Genomic DNA, 20,063 nt, shown 5'->3' on the forward strand with positions numbered 1-20,063 from the left:
ATTTGTTGCTTGGTTATTGTCTGAGAAAAAATTAAACCAATGCAAATATGTTCGACATGCACCTCTCCCGACCCGCCGCCCATACGAGGTACCCTGTTCCTTCCAAAGACACATAACCTCTTCATCAACTGTCCGAAAACCATGCGGATTTGGCAACAATACTTGCTTCCGGGGCTTATGGGTTATTAATACGCCAAAAGCAAGCTCAAAAACATCATTTTATTCAGAGGCGCCTATCTCAATTATCTGAATTAGGGACTTAGGGAATGTTGCGGCGTTCCAATGCCTAGATCACTCTCCCTCCATTACTAGTGGAAGTAACATTTAGAGCGCCGACATCATTGCTTTGTCGGATAGATGTATGCATATCGATGGCGAATTGTTCCGCTATTTTTTTTGTCTCTTTAAAATTAACATGTATGGTCTCATATGGGGTAAAAATGTGGAGTGTCTTCATGGTGAGCTTATCTAGGGTTGTCGTGCTCCAAATATAGTCAATATTTGTTGCTTGGTTATTGTTCGGCGACAAATTAAATCAACGCACATATGTTTAACAGTCATCTTTCGTAAGCCGCCGCCCGTGTAAGGTACTTTGTTCCTTCCAAAAACACAAATCACCTCCTTATCAACTGTCCAAAAGCCATGCGGATTTGGCAACAACTTACTCTTATGTTGCCTACTTGCTTCGGAAAAGCAGCCTTAAAAACTCCATTTAGCCAGAGGTGTGCCTCTCTCAATTCTCTGGAAATTTTGGGACTCAAGAAATGCTAAGGTGTGTTCCGAAGCCTAGATCAACCTCCCTCTTTTATATTAGAAATATTTTGTGGACTCTAATCCGATGCCATTTATATTGGGCCAAGCACGGTTGTGAAACAAAGTCGGGACATGACCAAAAAAGGCCATTCCAGTCTAACTCAGTTTTCGGATTGGACACTCCTGATCAATGGGCCATCAAATTTTGTTTGAATTGAGCACACGCGACCGAATTTGACATCCCCTATCTGGTGTGACATTTGTACTTGGCTTCTGGAACCTTCCCTGCTAACTGCCATGATGCCGTCCCATCTACAAAAGGAGGAGGAGGAGCAGGCCCCCCGGATCTGAGTTCTCCCATGGCATAATCAAACTCTCTGATCGACCCAACATTTCGTGACGCCCACAGAACCTGCCCCTCTTAGCTAGGCTACAACTTCGGCATCGGTCGGCGATGGCTAATCTGGCAGAAGCTGGCTACGTGTTCGAACCCACCGGCCATGAGCTCGTCGGCCACTACCTCATGCCCAGGGCGGGGCTCGGCGGCTTCTTCCTCCCCGGCGTCATCGAGGAGGGCGTGGACGTCTTGTCCTTGCACCCACGCGCGCTCTTCTTCCCAGAAAACCACGGGAGGGATTACAACGAGGTATGGGGCTTCTTCTTCGCGGCAAAGCCCCCCAAGCCAGCATGGTGGCGGCGATGATTAGATCTCCCTCTTGTAAAACTCTAGCCCATATCGTGCATATAAGGAGAGGGATACATGGCTCTTGTTCCCATATACTTTCATAGACTAGACTCTCGGTAGCAATCTCATCTCCGCCACTGTAATCTCTTGCCCGAGGTACACCCACCAAGAATAAGAACTCAAAGCAGGACGTAGGGTGTTGCTCCTCACTGGAGGCCCGAATAAGGGTAAAACCCCTGTGCGGCCTCCGATATGGTACATAAGGCCACGTTCACCACCCCCATCGAGGATACTGACCAGATTATGCACTGCCAGAGCTTATCAAGTCCAGCACCCAAACGGGGAAAGCCAACGACGATGAAAAATAGGCGGGTGTTGGCCTCGGAGCTGGCGGTGCTCCGAAAGGAACAAGAAGGCGATGCATGGCGAGTGGCAGTGTGCAACGTGCGGATGCGAGTTCCGGCGGCGCTAGGGCCTATAGGCCGTGTCGTCTCTCATAATTGACGCAAGCAGAGCGTGGAAGAGGGAGGCAACCGTGCGACACATACCAATACAAACCCCTGCCAATGGCCACAACGCTTAGGCCCACACCCCCACATGCATGCCAACCATAGGGGAACACTCAACATGCCTGCCACGGTCAAAATCGAGACCACTAGTGAAATCTATCGCCTCGATCGCTCCTGGGAGATTTTCCCCCATGGAGCTTAGTGATTTAGGAGATGCATTTATTTTGAAAAAAGAAAACCATCCATAAAGTTTTCACCCATGTTTAATGAACTTGTTGTTGTATTGTTATCAAAGTTGCCACCTTGTAACTTTGGTACTAAACTCCATAGAAAAGTTTGGTGACACTTTTGGAAGAAAGAAAAAATGTCAAAGCTTAACAACGTGGGGGTCTAGTTTTGATGATCTTGTCGAAACAGCAGACCATGGTGATAGATTGTAAATACGAATAATTGTTTGAGAGATATATCATTTCAAAGTTTCAAATAACATTTAGAGCGCTGAGGTCATTGCTTTTATCACCCACACATGCATGCGTGAGACGTTTCACTATATTTTTTACCCCTTTAAAATTAGCATTTATGGTCTCACAGGGATAAAATGTGGAGTGTGATCATGTAGAGCTCATCTAGCATTGTCATGCTCCGAATATGACCAATATATTTTGCTTGGTAACTGTTCAAGGAAAGATTAAACCAAGAAAAATATGTTCGACAGGCACCTCAAGTCGCCGCCTGTCAGAGGTACTCCACTCCTTCCCAAGACACAAATCGCCTCTTCGTTAACTGTTCGAAAGCCATGTGGATTTGGCAACAACCCGCGCCTACTTGCTTCCGAGGCTTATTGGTTATTGCCACACCAAAAGCAACCCCAAAAACTTCATTTAGCCAGAGATGTGTGCGTGGGACTTTCCCACAACGAATTTTCTTTGGTCTATCTTGTGGTACCAGAAGAAAAAAAACAGAGGTGCGAGGGAGGATGGAAGAAGTGTGGAGTGGAACAGAACACCTTTCTCTTAGATAGAAAGAGACATATATAGATATAGATATACAAGTATAGATATAGGTATAAACATAGAGATATTTTTTTAAAACATCCATAAAGTTGTCGATCCATGTTTGCTAACTAGTAACTTTGCTACTAAGCCAACTTCCTCTAAAAAAAATGATACCTGTGAAAGATAAAAACGTCAAAGCTCAACAACATAGGGTCTAGTTTAAATGATCTCGTCGAAACAAAGTGTACCATGGAGATTCCCAAAAAAATGGTTTGAGAGATATATCATTTTGAAGCTTAAAAATAACATTTAGAGCGTGGACGTCATTGATTCTATCGCTATATGTTTGTCACTTTAAAATTACCATGTATGGTCTCACATGAAATTAAAAAAATGTGGAGTGTGATCATACCGAGCTCATCTAGCACTACCATGCTCAATATGATCATTATTTATTTCTTAATTATTGTTTGAGGAAAGATTACACCAACGCAAATATGTTCGACAAACACCTCTCCCGACCGGCCGCCCATACAAGGTATCCCGTTCCTTCCAAAGACACGTAAACTCTTCATCAAGTGTCCCAAACCCATGCGGATTTGGCCACAACCCACGCCTACTTGCTTCCGGGGCTTATGGGATGTTGCTACGCCAAAAGCAAGCTCAAAAATTTCATTTAGTCTGAGGTGCCTCTCTCAATTATCTGAATTTGAGACTTAGGGAACGTTGCGGCATTCTGAAGCCTAGATCACCCTCCCTCTCGTACCAGTAGAAGTAACATTTAGAGCGTCGACATCATCGCTTTGTCAAATACTCCCTCCGTTCCTAAATATAAATCTTTGTAGAGATTCCACTAGATAGACTACATACGAAATAAAATGAATGAATCTACACTTAAAATGCATCTATATACATCTGTATGGTGTTCATAGTGGAATCTCTACAAAGACTTATATTTAGGAACGGAGGAAGTAGATGCATGCATATCGACGGCGAATCGTTTCGCTTTTTTTTGTCTCTTTAAAATTATCATGTATGGTCTCATATGGGATAAAAATGTGGAGTGTGATCATGCTAAGGTCATCTAGCGCTGTCGTGCTTCAAATATAGTCAATATTTGTTGTTTGGTTATTGTTCGATGACAGATTAAATCAACGCAAATATTGTTGACAATAACCTCTCGTAAGTCGCCGCCCGAGTAAGGTACTATGTTCCTTCCGAAAACACAAATCACCTCTTCATCAACTGTCCGAAAGCCATGCGGATTTGGCAACAACTTACTCTTCTGCCGCCTATTTGCTTCGGGAAAGCAACCTTAAAAATTCCATTTAGCCAGAGGCGTGCCTCTCTCAATCCTTTGGAATTTTTGGGACTCAAGAAATGGTAAGGTGTTCCGAATCCTAGATCACCCTCCCTCTCTTATAGTAGGAATATTTTGTGAACTCCAATCCGATGCCATTTGCTTGGGCCAAGCACGATTGTGGAACAAAGCCGAGACGAAACTGAAAAAGGCCATTCAGTCTGACCCTGTTTTCAGATTGGGACACTCTTGATCAATGGGCCATCAAATTTTGTTCGAACGGAGCACACGCGACCGAATTTGACACCCTCTATCTGGTGTGCCATCTGTATTTGCTTCTGGAACCTTCCCTGCTAACTGCCATGATGTCGTCCCATCTACAAAAGGAGGAGGAGCAGCAGGCCCCCCAGATCTGAGTTCTCCCATGGCATAATCGAACTCTCTGATCCACCCACATTTCGCGTCGCCCACAGAACCTACCCCTCCTAGCTAGGCTACAACTTCGGCATCGGTCGGCGATGGCTAATCTGGCAGCAGCTGGCTGCGTGTTCCAACCCACCGGCTGTGAGCTCATCGGCCACTACCTCATCCCCAGGGCGGGGCTCGGCGGCGTCTTCTTCCCTGGCATCATCGAGGAGGGCGTGGACGTCTTGTCCTTGTGCCCACGCGCGCTCTCCTTCCCGGAAAACCACAGGAGGGATTACGACGAGGTATGGGGCTTCTTCTTCGCGGCAAAGCCCGCCGGCGAGACGTGCCCGACGCCGGACGCGGGCGGGTGCTGGGAGCAGTACGGCCAGGAGAAGGCGTACTATGGCGGCGAGGGCGGCCGGGAGGCAGTGGCGTTCCGGCGCAGGTTCGCGTACCGCTACACGTGCAGGGACGGGGAGGTAATATCGCAGACGCGCTGGCGGATGAAGGAGTACCGGCTCAACAGGAACGCGGCCGCCTTCCGCCGCGCGCACCCGGGCCCCGTGCCGCCGGACGTCGTCTTCGTGGTCCACAAGGTCTACAGGAAGCCGCTGATCACTCCGCCGCCGCCGCCCGACAGCAGCTCCAGCGAGGACGAGGGCTCCGAGAGCTACATCGTGTACCCGCAACTCGATGAGATCATGCGGCGGTTAACGATGGGGAACTAGGGCGACCAAGGGGCGGTGCTCCTCCTCCTGCAGCAGTAGCATTACGGCATTGCATGTTCATTTCTTCTGCATTGTTGTGTCTCTTGTGTTTTCAATTCTGGATTGTGCGCTCGATCTAGTTGAGGTAGATCGTTGTTGTAGTTCTTCGATGGCTGTTTCCATCGTTTCGGAGTTCTCTTCTGTCGCTTAGACATAGCTTTGTTCTTGTATGACTTTGCTATGTTTGTGTGCGTGTGTTGGTGTGGCTGTGTGTATCCTAGCTATGTAGAGGTTGTGATTGTGCTCATTGTGTTTGTATTTGGTTGATGCTTCATTTGAGTCAATAAAATTCACCTCTTATCTGAAAAACTGTGATCCATCTTCCTTGCAGCATCTATGAGAACAGTTTAGAGGTAGTATATCTTTTAGAGAACTTATTATTGTTTTCTCTCTGCACATTATTGTTCATAGAAAATTTGTAAGCACCAAATCATAGTGCAGAAACTCGGTGAGGTTGAGAATTAATTGATCTCCGTTTCTTTGTCGATATATGAATTGGACTGAACTGAGAGGCTAACGCTAAGGGAAACTTCTCCATAAATGCTACTGGCTGGAATGTTATCAAGCTTACAATAATTGCTTCAGGGTTGCAGGAGTTATTTTTGGCAGCATTTTGATATGTTAGAGTCAAGAGTCAAGACCTTGAAGTCCAAAATATTTCTGGCCATGCCTCTCCGGTCTCTGGAGCCCGGAGCTTAGCCAGGTCAAGCAGATCTTGTAGCAATTGCATTTGCCATGGAGTAATGGTTTTAAACCAACAAATAATTAGTCCCTTTCTGACTTATATCTGAAATTAGCATTCATGATATGAATTGGGAAAAAAAATGACCTGCTCACTTTGCTGTCTTTATGTAGCACATTCACCTTGCATAATGAATTACTCCATGGCAAATCGACTATCACATACGGATGTATATAGACATACTTTAGAGTGTAGATTCACTCATTTTGCTTCGTATGTAGTCATTTATTGAAATCTCTAGAAAGAAAAATATTTAGGAACGGAGGGAGTACAATATTTCAGAAAGATATTTCAGGAGGTATATCCTTCAAACTTCAGGCAACCTATGATTTTATTTGCTTATATATACTTGTTTAGAGATTATTATTTTCGAGGGTTGGTCACAGAAAACTTGTAATCACCTAATCATAGTGCGGCAACTTGTATAGATGTGAAATTTGGTACTCCCTTATTTTGTTCAATGCACATACAAGTTTAGAATCGTTTTCCATTCTATAAATTGGACTGAACTGGAGCACTAGTAAATTTCAATGCTACTGACTGGAATATTGATGATCTAGAAGACTAAATTTGTGGGTGAGTGTATGCGCGTATATATAAGCGCTTGCATCTGTACTGAGTTCAGAAAAAAAAGATTAAATTTGTGCTAGTCAATTCAGTCCAGAGCTTCGCAATGACCCGTATATCTTGTAGCACTTCATTTGCCGAGCATTACTATTAATAGCAGCAGATCATCACATAGGGCATCATCACATGCGTACAACAGTTTGGCTTAGATTGGACCAGATGAGATTGATTTGCTACACCAACATGATTGTAATCCTCAAGGTAAAACAATAAAAATCTCATTTTTCCTGTAAAAAATAGCAGCCTAATATCAGGCCATTCGCAAACATTTATATTTGGGTTTATATTTGATTGACTTAAATAGTTGTTGTTGGTCCACTTTAAATATTTTAGGGGCATTTTGGGAATTTAAACATGGTTGGTTTCTTCATGAAAATTACTTTGGGATGATTTAGGATATTACAAACATTTTTGTTTTACTGTCTGAAGAAATAATATTTTGACTTGTAACTGGAATTTGAATTTGAGTTTTATTTGGGAAAAGTGGCTTGCATTATTGCAAAACACGATGACATGGCAATAATTAGGAGGAGATCACTGTAGTTTAGTTACAGGGGTGTTACCGTGAGCTGGACGTTGTCCTCGGCAGCGGGGAGGCACGACAAACCATGGGAGCAAGGTGGAGCGGTGAACGAATATAGTGTAGCTGTTGATTTATCAATTGTTGATTGTTTTGTACTAGTTTACATGAATTTAATGGGTTGCCAAAGATTGATTGTTGATTGATTTGTACCGATTGATCTGAATTAATTGGTTGCCAAATATACTAAAGATTTATTAGGCTACCGCAGATTGATCCAAATTTATTTATACCGATTAATCCGAATTTAATGGGTTGCCAAAGATAGCAAAAGATTGGTTGTTATTGGATTTGTACAGGTTAATCTGAATTTAATGTGTTGCCAAAGATATGAAAGATTTATTAGGTTACTGGTGACTGACTTATTTGGTCAATCACATAAAAACCGTGTGCTGCCGTGTGGGTATGGATGATTTTTGGAAATTGGGAACCATTTGTGAAATTCAAGATAATTTTTTTGTTTTGACAAACATTTTTGAAATGCATCATTATTTTTCTAATACATGATTTTTTTAATCAGCGAAATTTTGGAATCTATGTTTTTGCAATTCACAAAAAAATTGAATTTTGTGAACATTTTCAAAAATTCATGTATAATTTTTGAATCTGTGAACATTTTTGAATCCAAAAATATTTATTCAAAATAAAGACATTTTTTATTTATAGTAGCTTTTTTTTGAAAATCATGAATAATTTTTGAATATGCAATTTTTTTAATCACAAACATTTTTTTGAATCAGTGAATATTTTATGATTTCATGATTACTTTTTTCAAAATTCTCTCTTTTTAGGATTTTAGAACATTTCTAAAATCCTAAATTATATAAAGAAGAAAAATAATACAAAACAGAAAATAAAGAAGTAAAAAATAAAATCAAATAATAGGGTGCCTTGTACATGGGCCGGCCCAAAAGGGCACTCTTGGTAAGAGGGGGGTGCGCGTTGCGCCTCCTCCCAGCATGCATCGCGCAAAATAGGACCTCCCCAAGAACTCCCACCCCCATTTGAGCTCCTATCTGCAACATTTCACAGCGAATAACAGCCCTAAGAACACACAAATAGCCAGTTGGGTCGGCCCAAAAGTGGGGGCTTTGTGCAAAATTCTACAAATTATTGCGCTCCCTAGGGGTCGAACACAGGACCTCCATCTCTCATGTGCACGAGCCTAGCCAGTAACTGGATCAAGCAAAATTTCGTTACTAATGAGTTGCACGGAGTTTTAAGAACTACAAACATCCATAGATTTGAAGGTTTTTTGAAATTTTGAACACGTTTTTCTGTGAAATAATCGATTACCTTTTGAGACGCAGACATTTTTCAAAATATTGAACAATTTTTTAAAACACAAACATTTTTGAAAATTAGAACACATTTTGAAATTCTAAACAAATTTTGAATTTTTTACATTTTTTAAAAACTAAAAATAAATTTTGTACTAAATCGGGGACAGCCGATCGAAATTCCCCTCGCCGACAGCCCAGGGCCACACTCCCAAATGTTGACCAAGGCCCACCAGCCGCCAACCAAGCCTACGCGTGACTCGGTCAAAATCAGGGACAGCCAAGCAGATCTATCGACTGGATCGCTCCTAGGAGTTTCAACATCCATAAAATTGTTAGCTCATGTTTAACGAACTTGGTGTTGTATTTATATCAAAGTTCTCGACTAGTAACTTTGGTACTAACGCAACTTCATAGAAAAATTTGGGGACACCATTCAGGAAAAAAACGTTAATGCTTAACAACATATAGTCTAATTTCGACGATCTCGTTGAAACAAAGCTGATCATGAAGATAATCCGAGTAATGGTTTGAGAGAGATATGACTTTGAAGTTTCAAAAGTAACATTTGGAGTGCTACGTCATTGCTTTTGTCGCCCATAGACGCAATCATATCGCTGGTGAATCATTTCGCTATATTTTTTGTCCATTTAAAGTTAGCATGTATGGTCTCACATGGAATAAAAATGTGGAATGTGATCATGCCAAGTGACGCTGTCGTGTGCTCCAAATACAGTCAATATTTGTTGCTTAGTTATTGTTGGAGGAAAGATTAAATCAAGGCAAATATGTTCGACAAGCACCTCTTCATCAACTGTCCGAAAGTCATACAGATTTGCCAACAACTCACTCCAAGCCACCGCCCCGTAAAAGGTACTCCGTTCCTTCCGTAGAAACAAATCACCTCTTCATCAATTGTCCGAAAGCGATGCGGATTTGCCAACAACTCACCGTTCCGCCGCCAACTTGCTTCCGCGCGCAAGGGGTGGGGAGGGGGTCCGTTGCTACGTCATCATCAACCTCAAAAACCTCACTTGGCCACAAGTGCCTCTCTCAATTCTCTAGAAATTTTAAGACTCGTCTCTCTTGAAATTTCGGGACTAAGAAATGCTGAGGTGTTTCGAAGCATAGATCACCATCCCTCTTTTGTATTAGGAATATTTGTGGACTCTAATCCGTTGCCATTTGTTTGGGCCAAGCACGGTTGCGCAACAAATCCGATTGCACAATCCTGATCAATTGGCCCATCAAATTTTGTTCTAATTGAGCACATGTTATTACCGACCGAATTAGACACCCTTATCTAGTGTGCCATAATTTGGCTTCTGAAACCTTCCTAGCATTAATGCCAACCCATCTACAAAAGCAGGAGCAGGTCCTCCCAAATCTGAGTTATCCCATGGCATAGTCAAACACACACTCTCTCTCTCTCTCGGATCCACTGAACATTTGAGTCGCCCACACAATCTACCTCTCCTAGGCTACAACTTCGGTATCGGTCGGCGATGGCGAACCCTAATCTGACAGCCGGCTACGTGTTCCAACCCACCGGCCGTGAGCTCATCCACCACTACCTCGTCCCCAGGGCGGGGCTCGGCGGCGGCATCTTCCCCGGCTTCATCGAGGAGGGCGTGGACGTCTTGTCCTTGCCCCCGCGTGAGCTCCCCTTTCGGGAAAACCACGTAAGGGATTACGGCGAGGTATGGGGCTTCTTCTTCGCGGCAAAGCCCGCCGGCGAGACGTGCCCGACGCCGGGCGCGGGCGGGTGCTGGGTGCAGTACGGCACGGAGAAGGCGTACTACGGCGGTGAGGGCGGCCGGGAGGCAGTGGCGTTCCGGCGCAGGTTCGCGTACCGAAGGCGGGGCGGTATGGTCGCCGACGCGCTGGCTGATGAAGGAGTACCGGCTCAACAGGGACGCGGCCGCCTTCCGCCGCGCGCACCCGGACCCCGAGGCGGCGGACGTCGTCTTCGTGGTCCACAAGGTCTACCGGAAGCCGGTGCTCCCCCCGCCTGCTGACAGCAGCTCCAGCGACAGCGAGGAGGAGGGCTCCGAGCGCTCCATCGTGTTGAAGAAGAGGCGGTAGAATTATGCAACCGCATGTTGATTTCTTCAGAGTTGTTGTGTCTCTATTTCGTTTCATTTCAGTTCTGGATTGTGCGCTCGATCTAGTTGAGGTAGATTGATTGATCCGTTTCGTTCGAAGTGCAATGTAATCACCCTCCCTCGCAGCATCTGCTAGAACAGTTCGGAGGTATTATCACCATTTCATTTTATGATTTATGTTTTGTGTGGACGTGAGTCTTGGTCTGATGTCTTCCCATCTGAATAATTTTATATTTTATGATCTATCTTCATGGTCTGCTTTGTTCGAATAATTGGAACTGGAGTAGTATTTAGGAGTAATGGTTACTACTCCAGTTTCAGTTTCAAAATGGTTGGAGAGAGAGACATCAGTTTGAAACTTTGAATACCACTCCAGTTTCAGTTTTAGTATTTGGGAGTAACGGTTTCCAGTTTCAGTCACAGCAAACAAGCTAAAGATGTCTTCACATCTGAATAATTGGAAGCTAAGCTTTGGATGACTTTGCCGGACATAAGCTGTAATGTTCATGCGTCTGTGACTTACCTAGCAGATTTTAAACCAACAAATAACTAGTATATCCGGTCGTCAGGTCACGCAGGACTGTTGCTGAAGCCACTTCTAATGAAGCTTGGATCAAAGATATCAATAGTGAGATCAACATTCACACTTTCCTGCAGGTGGTTACCTTCTGGAAATTATTTCTTAAACCCCGACGATCCATGGCGTTGAAGATAAGTGGACCTGGAGTTGGGATTCAAAAGGAGTTTTTTCGGCAATAGTATATAGTGCTTATTTCACTGCGGCAATCAATTGCAGTATGGATTGCACCATAAGGCAATTCTGGGCGCTGTTGAAGTGCAAACTTTTTCTTTGGCTCATCGTCGTGTTTGGACGGCAGACCCTCTTGCCACAAGAGGGATTTAGCACATAATGATACTTGTTGTTTCTGTACATCTACACAGGAGGCGGCTCATTTCAATCATTTGGAGCTCGGTGCTGCAATGGGCAAATCTAAGCGAGATCGTTTCCTCGGCTTCCCTTCCAATCCACGATGGTGGCAGGAGGCCGGGTCGAGAACTCATGGCACAAAGAGAAAGGCTTTAAATTCCTAGGTGTCTCTAATCATCTGGAGCATATGGTGAGAGAGGAACAAGAGGGTTTTCAACAACACATACTTGCCTTTGTGAAGAGTCATCAATTAGTTTAAAACTGATTCTTGGCAATGTGGGCCGATGCATGTCTTGATCGTTTCATATTATGATTTAGATTTTATGTGGACGTGAGTCTTGGTCGTATCTTCCCATGTTTGGGTTGTTCGTAGCTTTGTTTCGTTCATCTAGTTCGGGAAATAAGGTTGAGTCATGTAATTACAACATTTTAAAAACTGCCAGGATAGTTCAGGAGGTATATCCTTCAACCTTCAGGAGTAGTTGTTTAGAGAGAGAAAGTAGGGCTGGTTACAGAAAAGTTGTAATCACCTAATCATAGAGCCGAAACTTGTAAATATGTGAAAATTGGTACTCCCTTATTTTATTTAGTGCACATACAAATTTAGAATCGTTTGCCTCTCTGTAAATTGGACTGAACTGAGACACTAGTAGTAGATGTTATTTTTGTTTGAACTAAAGACTAGTAGTAGATGCAATGCTATTTTTTTTTTACCCCCAGATGTCAATGCTATTGACTGGAGTGTTGGGCAATCATTGCAAGGATGTGCAGTTTCAGTTTATAAGGCTATGTTCATTATCCAGGGGACTAAATTTGTGCTGGTCATTTCACTCCAGAGCTTAGCCTGGTCAGGTAGGTCTTGTAGCACTTGCATGTGCCGAGTAGTTAGTTTCCACTTCCAATAGCAGCAGACCATGGCTCCATGGCCGAGGCCGACCAACGATTTTGCATTTCAAATAACTTGCTGAGTACAATAACCATACTTGTAAGCCGTAATATTCATGTACATCTGTGACTTGCCGTCATGACATCAATTGATATATTTTGGGAAAATGATTCCACAACAGTAGTGTAGAAACAATATTTGCTACTACCTTCCAAGCAACGTTTTGGATATTTCTTCCAGCTAAACACTGTCTGGCCCCAGCAACGTTTTGGTTGCGATCTTTTCTAGCCAAACATTGATGCACCCCCATGCGGCTTCGGTGGTGGACCCCGCTTTGCATGCGTCTGTGCATGGCGTGCAAATTTGCACCCTTGCCGTTGCTAGCTACCCCATCCATGCCTAGACGCAGCCGGTGCATTGCTTTTCTCGATACTAAGGCCAATCGTGTTCTACACTGTCGTGTCATTCTGCAAGAAGATGAGAAAGAGTCTGGCCAAGTACTTCAGGCTGTTTGAACATCCCCTTGCAGAGGACGTTGTCCAGGCGTTTGCAGATTACTATGGGTGAGATAGAGTGGGAAAGTCTTAAACTCATGGGCATATGAACCCGTTTTTCAAAAATGTGTTTTAAACACGTTTTAAAATGTCAAAAAAATCAAAACAAACGCATACATCTTCGCACGCATGTGTATGCAGCACAAAGTATTGTGAAAAAAACACTTTTTATTTTGCCTCTGTGAAAAAGACAAATTTCAGTGCTTCTAAAAGCGTTCAAGATGCATTTTTTGTCTTTTTTCACATGCCAAAGAAAAAGTTGTTTTTCCGCAAAACTTTATGTATGCACATAGAATGTGAAGATGTATGCGTGAAACTTTTTCGGAGTTTTTTGGCATTTAGAATGAGTTTTCTAAAGTAGGTTCATCCATTTACTTTTCGGGTGGGACATGCCTAACACAGTGCTTTCCAGGCTGCACCACACCACTGCCAGTGTCCAAACTATCGTAGCCTAGTATCGTGCCCCCTCCCCCCATCCCCCATTGGACCCATCCTTGGTCTTCATGGAGTGCAATCTTCGTGCGATTTGCTGGAACGTTCACGGTTTTAATTGTCCTACCAAACACGCTACCATTCGTACTATTATTTCTGTTGCCTCTTCTACTGTGGTTTGTCTCAAAGAGATCAAACTGGACCTTATCATCCTGCCCACGGTGATCAAGAAGTTGGCCCAAGCTTTCAGGACTTCTTCGTCCTCCCCATGATTGGCACCCGCCGAGGCATTCTTCTCGCCTAGCAGCGCTCGGCTGTGTCTATCTCCAGTCTCACTATTGTCTTGCACCACATTACGGCTCTCGTCTCTACTATCGTGGCGAACCTGTACTCATTTTTTGAAGGTTTATGGCCCTCAAGGCGACGACGACAAGTTGCACTTCCTGGCAGACCTCCAGGATGCAGGGTGTTGTGTGATGGTTTGTGGCTGCTTGGCGGCGACTTCAACTTAATCACTTCATGTGTTGGCAAGAACAATAACCATATCAATCACCGCACTTCTGTCCGAAGAACTCCTGATGAAGCACGTGCTCTTCGGTGGTCGACGCCGGTGGAGCTTCCTTCCCGGGCGTGCGGACCAGATCTATCGGGGTACATTTCTCCACCACCAGCTGGTCGAGCTCCTTAGCGCGGACGAATCACAGAAACTACTTCCCCGTGGTTTTGTTCGCCGCACGAGGCTACTTCGGCTTGCGGGTCATGGCCGTCGGCGGCCCTCTTCCATTTTTGCTTCGCGGTCACGGTCGCCTAAGCGGCGTATTGCGTGGGTCTGTCCCTGACCATCCCTGGATTTGGCTATCTCGATGGACGCAAATGATCAAGGTGGAAGGTTGTGCGAGCCACTACTAGGAAAAGGGCTATAGATGATATGGACACTAATGGCGCACCAGACATGTGATGCGCCACTACTATATAGCAGTGGCGCACCATGTGTTGGTGCGCCATTAGTGTCCAAATACTAATGGCGCACCACATCCACGGTGCGCCACTCGTAACAAATTTCTTTTATTTATTTTTTCAAAACTAGTAATGGCGCACCAGGGGATAGTGCGCCATTACTAGTTAAACTAGTAATGGCGCACCACATCCACGGTGCGCCACTAGTAAATTTTTTTCAAATTTTTTTTAATTTTTTTTTCAAAACTACTAATGGCGCATCGTGTGTGTGGTGCGCCATTACTAGTTAGTAATGGCGCACCACTCCCACGGTGCGCCATTAGTAACTTGCCCCAATAATTCCACCGAATGCACCCCCGGACCGCCTTTTCAGTTTTAGAAAAAATAAAAGAAAATGATGGAAATGTCAGAAAAATAAAAGAAAATAAGTTTCCCATGTGATATGTGGTCTATTTGTTGGGAAAATTTACAAATATGAATTTCGAATTTATTTGCAAAATCTCTCTGGAATTTGTAAGATGGGCATAACTTTTGCATACGAACTCGGATTAAAAAGTTTTTTATATGAAAAATCATCTACTCGAAAAGATACATCCGAATTTTCAGAATCCTCAAAAACCTAACAGAAAAAAAGTTACGGGGCTTTTAAGATCCGGAGAGGCAAAAAAATTCAAAAAACAAACAAACTCAGTAATGGCGCCACCTGCCCATGGTGCGCCATTACTATCTTCCCGCCTTCAAAATTCAAACTATATCAAAAAAATAAAAATAAAGTTAGTAATGGCGCACCTGCCCACGGTGCGCCATTACTATCTTCCCGCCTTCAAAATTCAAAATAAATAAAAAAAATAAAAAAAAGTTAGTAATGGCGCACTTGCCCACGATGCGCCATTACTATGCCGCATATATGGCTGGGCGGGGTCCTCTCCTCCTTACCTCTTCATTGTTCTCCTCCACTCCACCTCTCCTCCACTCCATCTCCTCCTCTCCTCCACTCCATCTCCCCTTCTCTCCTCCACCATACTCCCCTCCTCCTCTCCGGCGACCTCCTCCTCCTCCTCCTCTCCGGCGACCTCCTCCTCCTCCTCCTCTCCGGCGACCTCCTCCTCCCTCCTCTCCTCCCCTCCCCTCACGGTTTCTCCTCCCTCCTCTCCGGTGATCTCCTCCTCCCTCCTCTCCGGTGATCTCCTCCTCCCTCCTCTCCGGTGAGCTCCTCCTCTCCTCTCCTCTCCTCCCCTCCCCTCATGGTTTCTCCTTCCTCCTCTCCGATGCTCCGGTGAACTCCTCTCCGGCGACCTCCTCCTCCTCTTCGGCGATGTAGGCGAGCGCCTCTCCGGTGACCTCCTCCTCCTCCTCTCCGGTGACCTCGGCCCTCCTCTCCGGCGAACTCCTCTCCGGCAAAAGAACACGGCAAAAGAACGTACAAGATCCAAAAACGAGAACAAAATTTGAAAAAATATCGTGCAAAAAAACGAGCAAAAATGGGCAAAAAATTCGCGATCCAGATCCAAATTCAAAATTCAAAAATAGCAATGGCGCATCACCCCACAGTGCGCCATTAGTATGGCAAAGCACATGTGTAAATATCGTCCCCTGGGAGGCACACTAATGGCGCATGTTGGTCTATACTAATGGCGCATGGCGTGATGCGCCATTAGTATACCAGATACTAATGGCGCACCAGTGGTGCGCCATTAGTATTTAATACTAGTGGCGTGGTACTAGTGGTGCACCAGTAGTGCGCCATTAGTAGGCAAAACTGGTGCGCCACTACTAGGCCTTTTCCTAGTAGTGAGCTATAGATGTGTGGTAATAGCAGAGGATGCAAGGAGGCGAATGCGTGAGGATGAAGACGAAGGGAGGGGAAGGAGAAATTACCCTTTCTACCCCGCTTTATAGCCGACGCAATAAAACTGAATGGTCGGGACTCACGGTGTGACAAGCTCCCCACATCCTCTGTGATTTCCCATTCCGCGAGATGTGGGCGTATGAATTCAGGCATTATCATCATGTCATCGGGCAACCAACAAGCGCCCTCAAGGGTCGATGAGCCTGTTTTGACAAGACAACACAGGCCTGGCTGTGACGATTCAATCAACCAAAGACTTGACAGCATAGCTCAGAACGTGGGGCCTCGGCCTTCAGCGAGCTCCACGCCATACACGAGCCCGCAACGGAAGGCGTTCCCGGAGTCCTCGCGGTGAGCAGGCCCGCAGATGTCTTCAAGGTCGAGCATCTAGAAAGAAGTCCTAACATCCAACACAAAGACGAGGAGTTCTCGTGGGTTCTCGAAAACCAAAAAGCTCCAACCCCACACAAGCTCGGGGCTACTAAAGGTGTGATGCACCGAGGATGCCTTCTCCACAGGGAGCCCGATGGCAGACCTGCCAAGGGGCCCAGGAGGCCGACCACATAGCTAGCAATAGGAAGGTGCCTAAGGGAATGGGTAGGCTTCCAAGGATCATCTTGCCCCCCAAGCCAGCATGGCGGCAGCCATGATTGGATCTCCCTCTTATAAAACTATAGCCCTCACCATGCATATATGGAGAGGGCTACAGGGCTCTCATTCTGATACACTCTCATAGACTAGACTCTCGCTAGCAATCTCATCTCCACCATTGTAATCCCTCGCCCGAGGTACACCCACCATCAATAAGAACTCAAAGCATGACATAGGGTATTACTCCTCACTAGAGGCCTGAATTAGGGTAAAACCCCTGTGCGGCCTTCGATCTAGTACATACGGCCACATTCACCACCCCACTGAGTGTACTGGCCAGATTATGCACCGCCAATGCTTATCAAGTCTAACACCCAACGGGGACAGCCGACGACGACAAAAACAGGCGGGTGTTGGCCTGGGAGCTGGCGGCACCCCGACAAGAACAAGAAGGCACGGCGAATGGCAGTGTGCGACGCGTGGATGGGAGGTTTCGGCGGCACTAGGGTCTGTAGACCGTGTCATCTCTCATAATTGATGCAAGAAGAGCGTGGAAGAGGGAGGCAACCGTGCGACACGTACCCAAACAAACCCCTCCCAATGGCCACAACGCTTAGGCCCGCACCCCCCGCACGCCCAACCAAAGGGGCCCACTCAACGTGCCTGCACGGCCAAAATTGAGACCACTAGCGAAATCGGCCGCCTCGATCGCTCCCGGGAGTTTTTGCCCCATGGAGCTTAGTGATTTAGGAGATGCATATATTTTGAAAAAGGAAAGCCATCCATAAAGTTGTCAACCCACGTTTAATGAACTTGTTGTTGTATTGGTATCAAAGTTGCCACCTAGTAACTTTGGTACTAAGGCAACTTCATAGAAAAATTTGGCGACACTTTTGGAAGAAAGAAAGAACATCAAAGCTTAACAACATATGGGTCTAGTTTTGATGATCTCGTCTAAACAGCGGGCCATGGAAATAGATTGGAAATCCTAATAATGGTTCGAGAGATATATCATTTTGAAATTTCAAATGACATTAAGAGTGATGGTGTCATTGCTTTTATCACCGATGGATGCATGTGTGAAACGTTCCACTACATTTTTACCCCTTTAAAATTAGTATGTATGATCTCACAGGGATAAAAATGTATAGTGTGATCATGTAGAGCTCATCTAGCATTGTCATGCTCCAAATATGGTCAATATTTTTTTGCTCAGTTACTGTTTGAGGAAAGATTAAGCCAAGAAAAATTATGTTCCACAAGCACTTCAAGCTGCCGCCTGTCAAAGGTACTCCACTCCTTCCCAAGACACAAATCGCCTCTTCATTAACTGTCCGACAGCCATGCAGATTTGGCAACAACTCATGCCTACTTGCTTCCAAGACTTATGAGTTATTGCCATGCCAAAAGCAACCTCAAAAACTTCATTTAGCCTAAGGTGCGTGCGTGGGACTTTCACACGACGAATTTTTCTCTGGTCTTTCACATGGTAACGAAACAAAACAGCAGTGCGAGGGGGGATGGAAGAAGTGTGGAGCGGAACGGAAAACCTTTCCCTTTTTTTAGATAGGAAGAGACATATATAGATATAGATATAGAGGTAGAGATGTTTTTTAAAACGTCCATAAAGTTGATGTTCCATGTTTGCCGCCTAGTAACTTTGCTACTAAGCCAACTTCATAGAAAAACAAATTATGACACATGTGAAAGATATAAACGTCGAAGCTCAACAACATAGGGTCTAGTTTCAATGATCTCGTCGAAACAAAGCGGACCATGGATATGCACACAAAATGGTTTGAGAGATATATCATTTTGAAGCTTAAAAAATAACATTTAGAGCGCCGACGTCATTGATTTTGTCGCTATATGTTTGTCCCTATAAGATTAACATGTATGGTCTCACATGCAATAAAAAATGTGAAGTGTGATCATGCCGAGCTCATCTAGCACTGCCATGCTCAATATGGTCAATATTTCTTGCTTGGTTATTGTTTGAGAAAAGATTAAACCAATGCAAATATGTTCGACATGCACCTCTCCCGACCCGCCGCCCATATGAGGTACCCTGTTTCTTCCAAAGACACATAACCTCTTCATCAATTGTCCGAAACACATGCGGATTTGGCAACAACCCATGCCTACTTGCTTTCGGAGCTTATGGGTTGTTACTACGCCAAAAGCAAGCTCAAAAACTTCATTTATTCAGAGATGCCTCTCTCAATTATCTGAATTAAGGACTTAGGGAATGCCGTGGCGTACCAAAACCTAGATCACCCTCCCTCTCCTACTAGTGGAAGTAACATTTAGAGCGCCGACATCATTGCTTTGTCGGATAGATGTATGCATATCGACGGCGAATCGTTCTGCTATTTTTTTTATCTCTTTAAAATTAGCATGTATGGTTTCATATGGGATAAAATGTGGAGTGTCATCATGCCGAGCTCATCTAGGGTTGTCGTGCTCCAAATATAGTCAATATTTGTTGCTTGATTATTGTTCGGCGACAAATTAAATCAACCCACATATGTTTAACAGTCATCTCTCATAAGCCGCCGCCCGTGTAAGGTACTTTGTTCCTTCCGAAAACACAAATCACCTCCTTATCAACTGTCCGAAAGCCATGCGGATTTGGCAACAACTTACTCTTCTGACGCATACTTGTTTCAGAAAAGCAACCTTATTTAGCCAGAGGCGTGCCTCTCTCAATTCTCTGGAAATTTTGAGACTCAAGAAATGCTAAGGTGTTCCGAAGCCTAGATCAACCTCCCTCTCTTATATTAGGTGGACTCTAATCCGATGGCTTTTGCTTGGGCCAAGCACGACCGTGAAACAAAGCCGAGACGAAAAAGGCCATTCAGTCTAACCCTGTTTTTCAGATTGGACACTCTTGATCAATGGGCCATCAAATTTTGTTCGAACTGAGCACACGCGACCGAATTTGACACCCTCTATCTGGTGTGCCATCTGTACTTGCTTCTGGAACCTTCCCTGCCAACTGCCATGATGCTGTCCCATCTACAAAAGGAGGAGGAGCAGCAGGTCCCCCGGATCTGAGTTCTCCCATGGCATAATCGAACTCTCTGATCCACCCAACATTTCACGTCGCCCACAG

The 20,063-nt window shown here is 44.8% G+C and overlaps 1 protein-coding gene and 1 pseudogene across 1 annotated transcript; both read left to right on the top strand.

Moving 5' to 3' along the window:
- The first annotated feature begins 4,675 nt into the window (after positions 1-4,675).
- Positions 4,676-5,719, top strand: LOC123049507 (uncharacterized). Its single transcript, XM_044472416.1, has one exon. It carries the CDS (start codon positions 4,761-4,763, stop codon positions 5,376-5,378), a length of 618 nt encoding a protein of 205 aa, XP_044328351.1. The 5' UTR covers positions 4,676-4,760; the 3' UTR covers positions 5,379-5,719.
- A 4,432-nt stretch (positions 5,720-10,151) lies between these two features.
- LOC123049508 (NAC transcription factor NAM-2-like) lies at positions 10,152-10,830 on the top strand (annotated as a pseudogene).
- The last annotated feature ends 9,233 nt before the right edge of the window (positions 10,831-20,063 follow it).

This window comes from Triticum aestivum, chromosome 2D (assembly GCF_018294505.1).
Source record: "Triticum aestivum cultivar Chinese Spring chromosome 2D, IWGSC CS RefSeq v2.1, whole genome shotgun sequence".
In the NCBI taxonomy this organism is placed as follows: Eukaryota; Viridiplantae; Streptophyta; class Magnoliopsida; order Poales; family Poaceae; genus Triticum; species Triticum aestivum.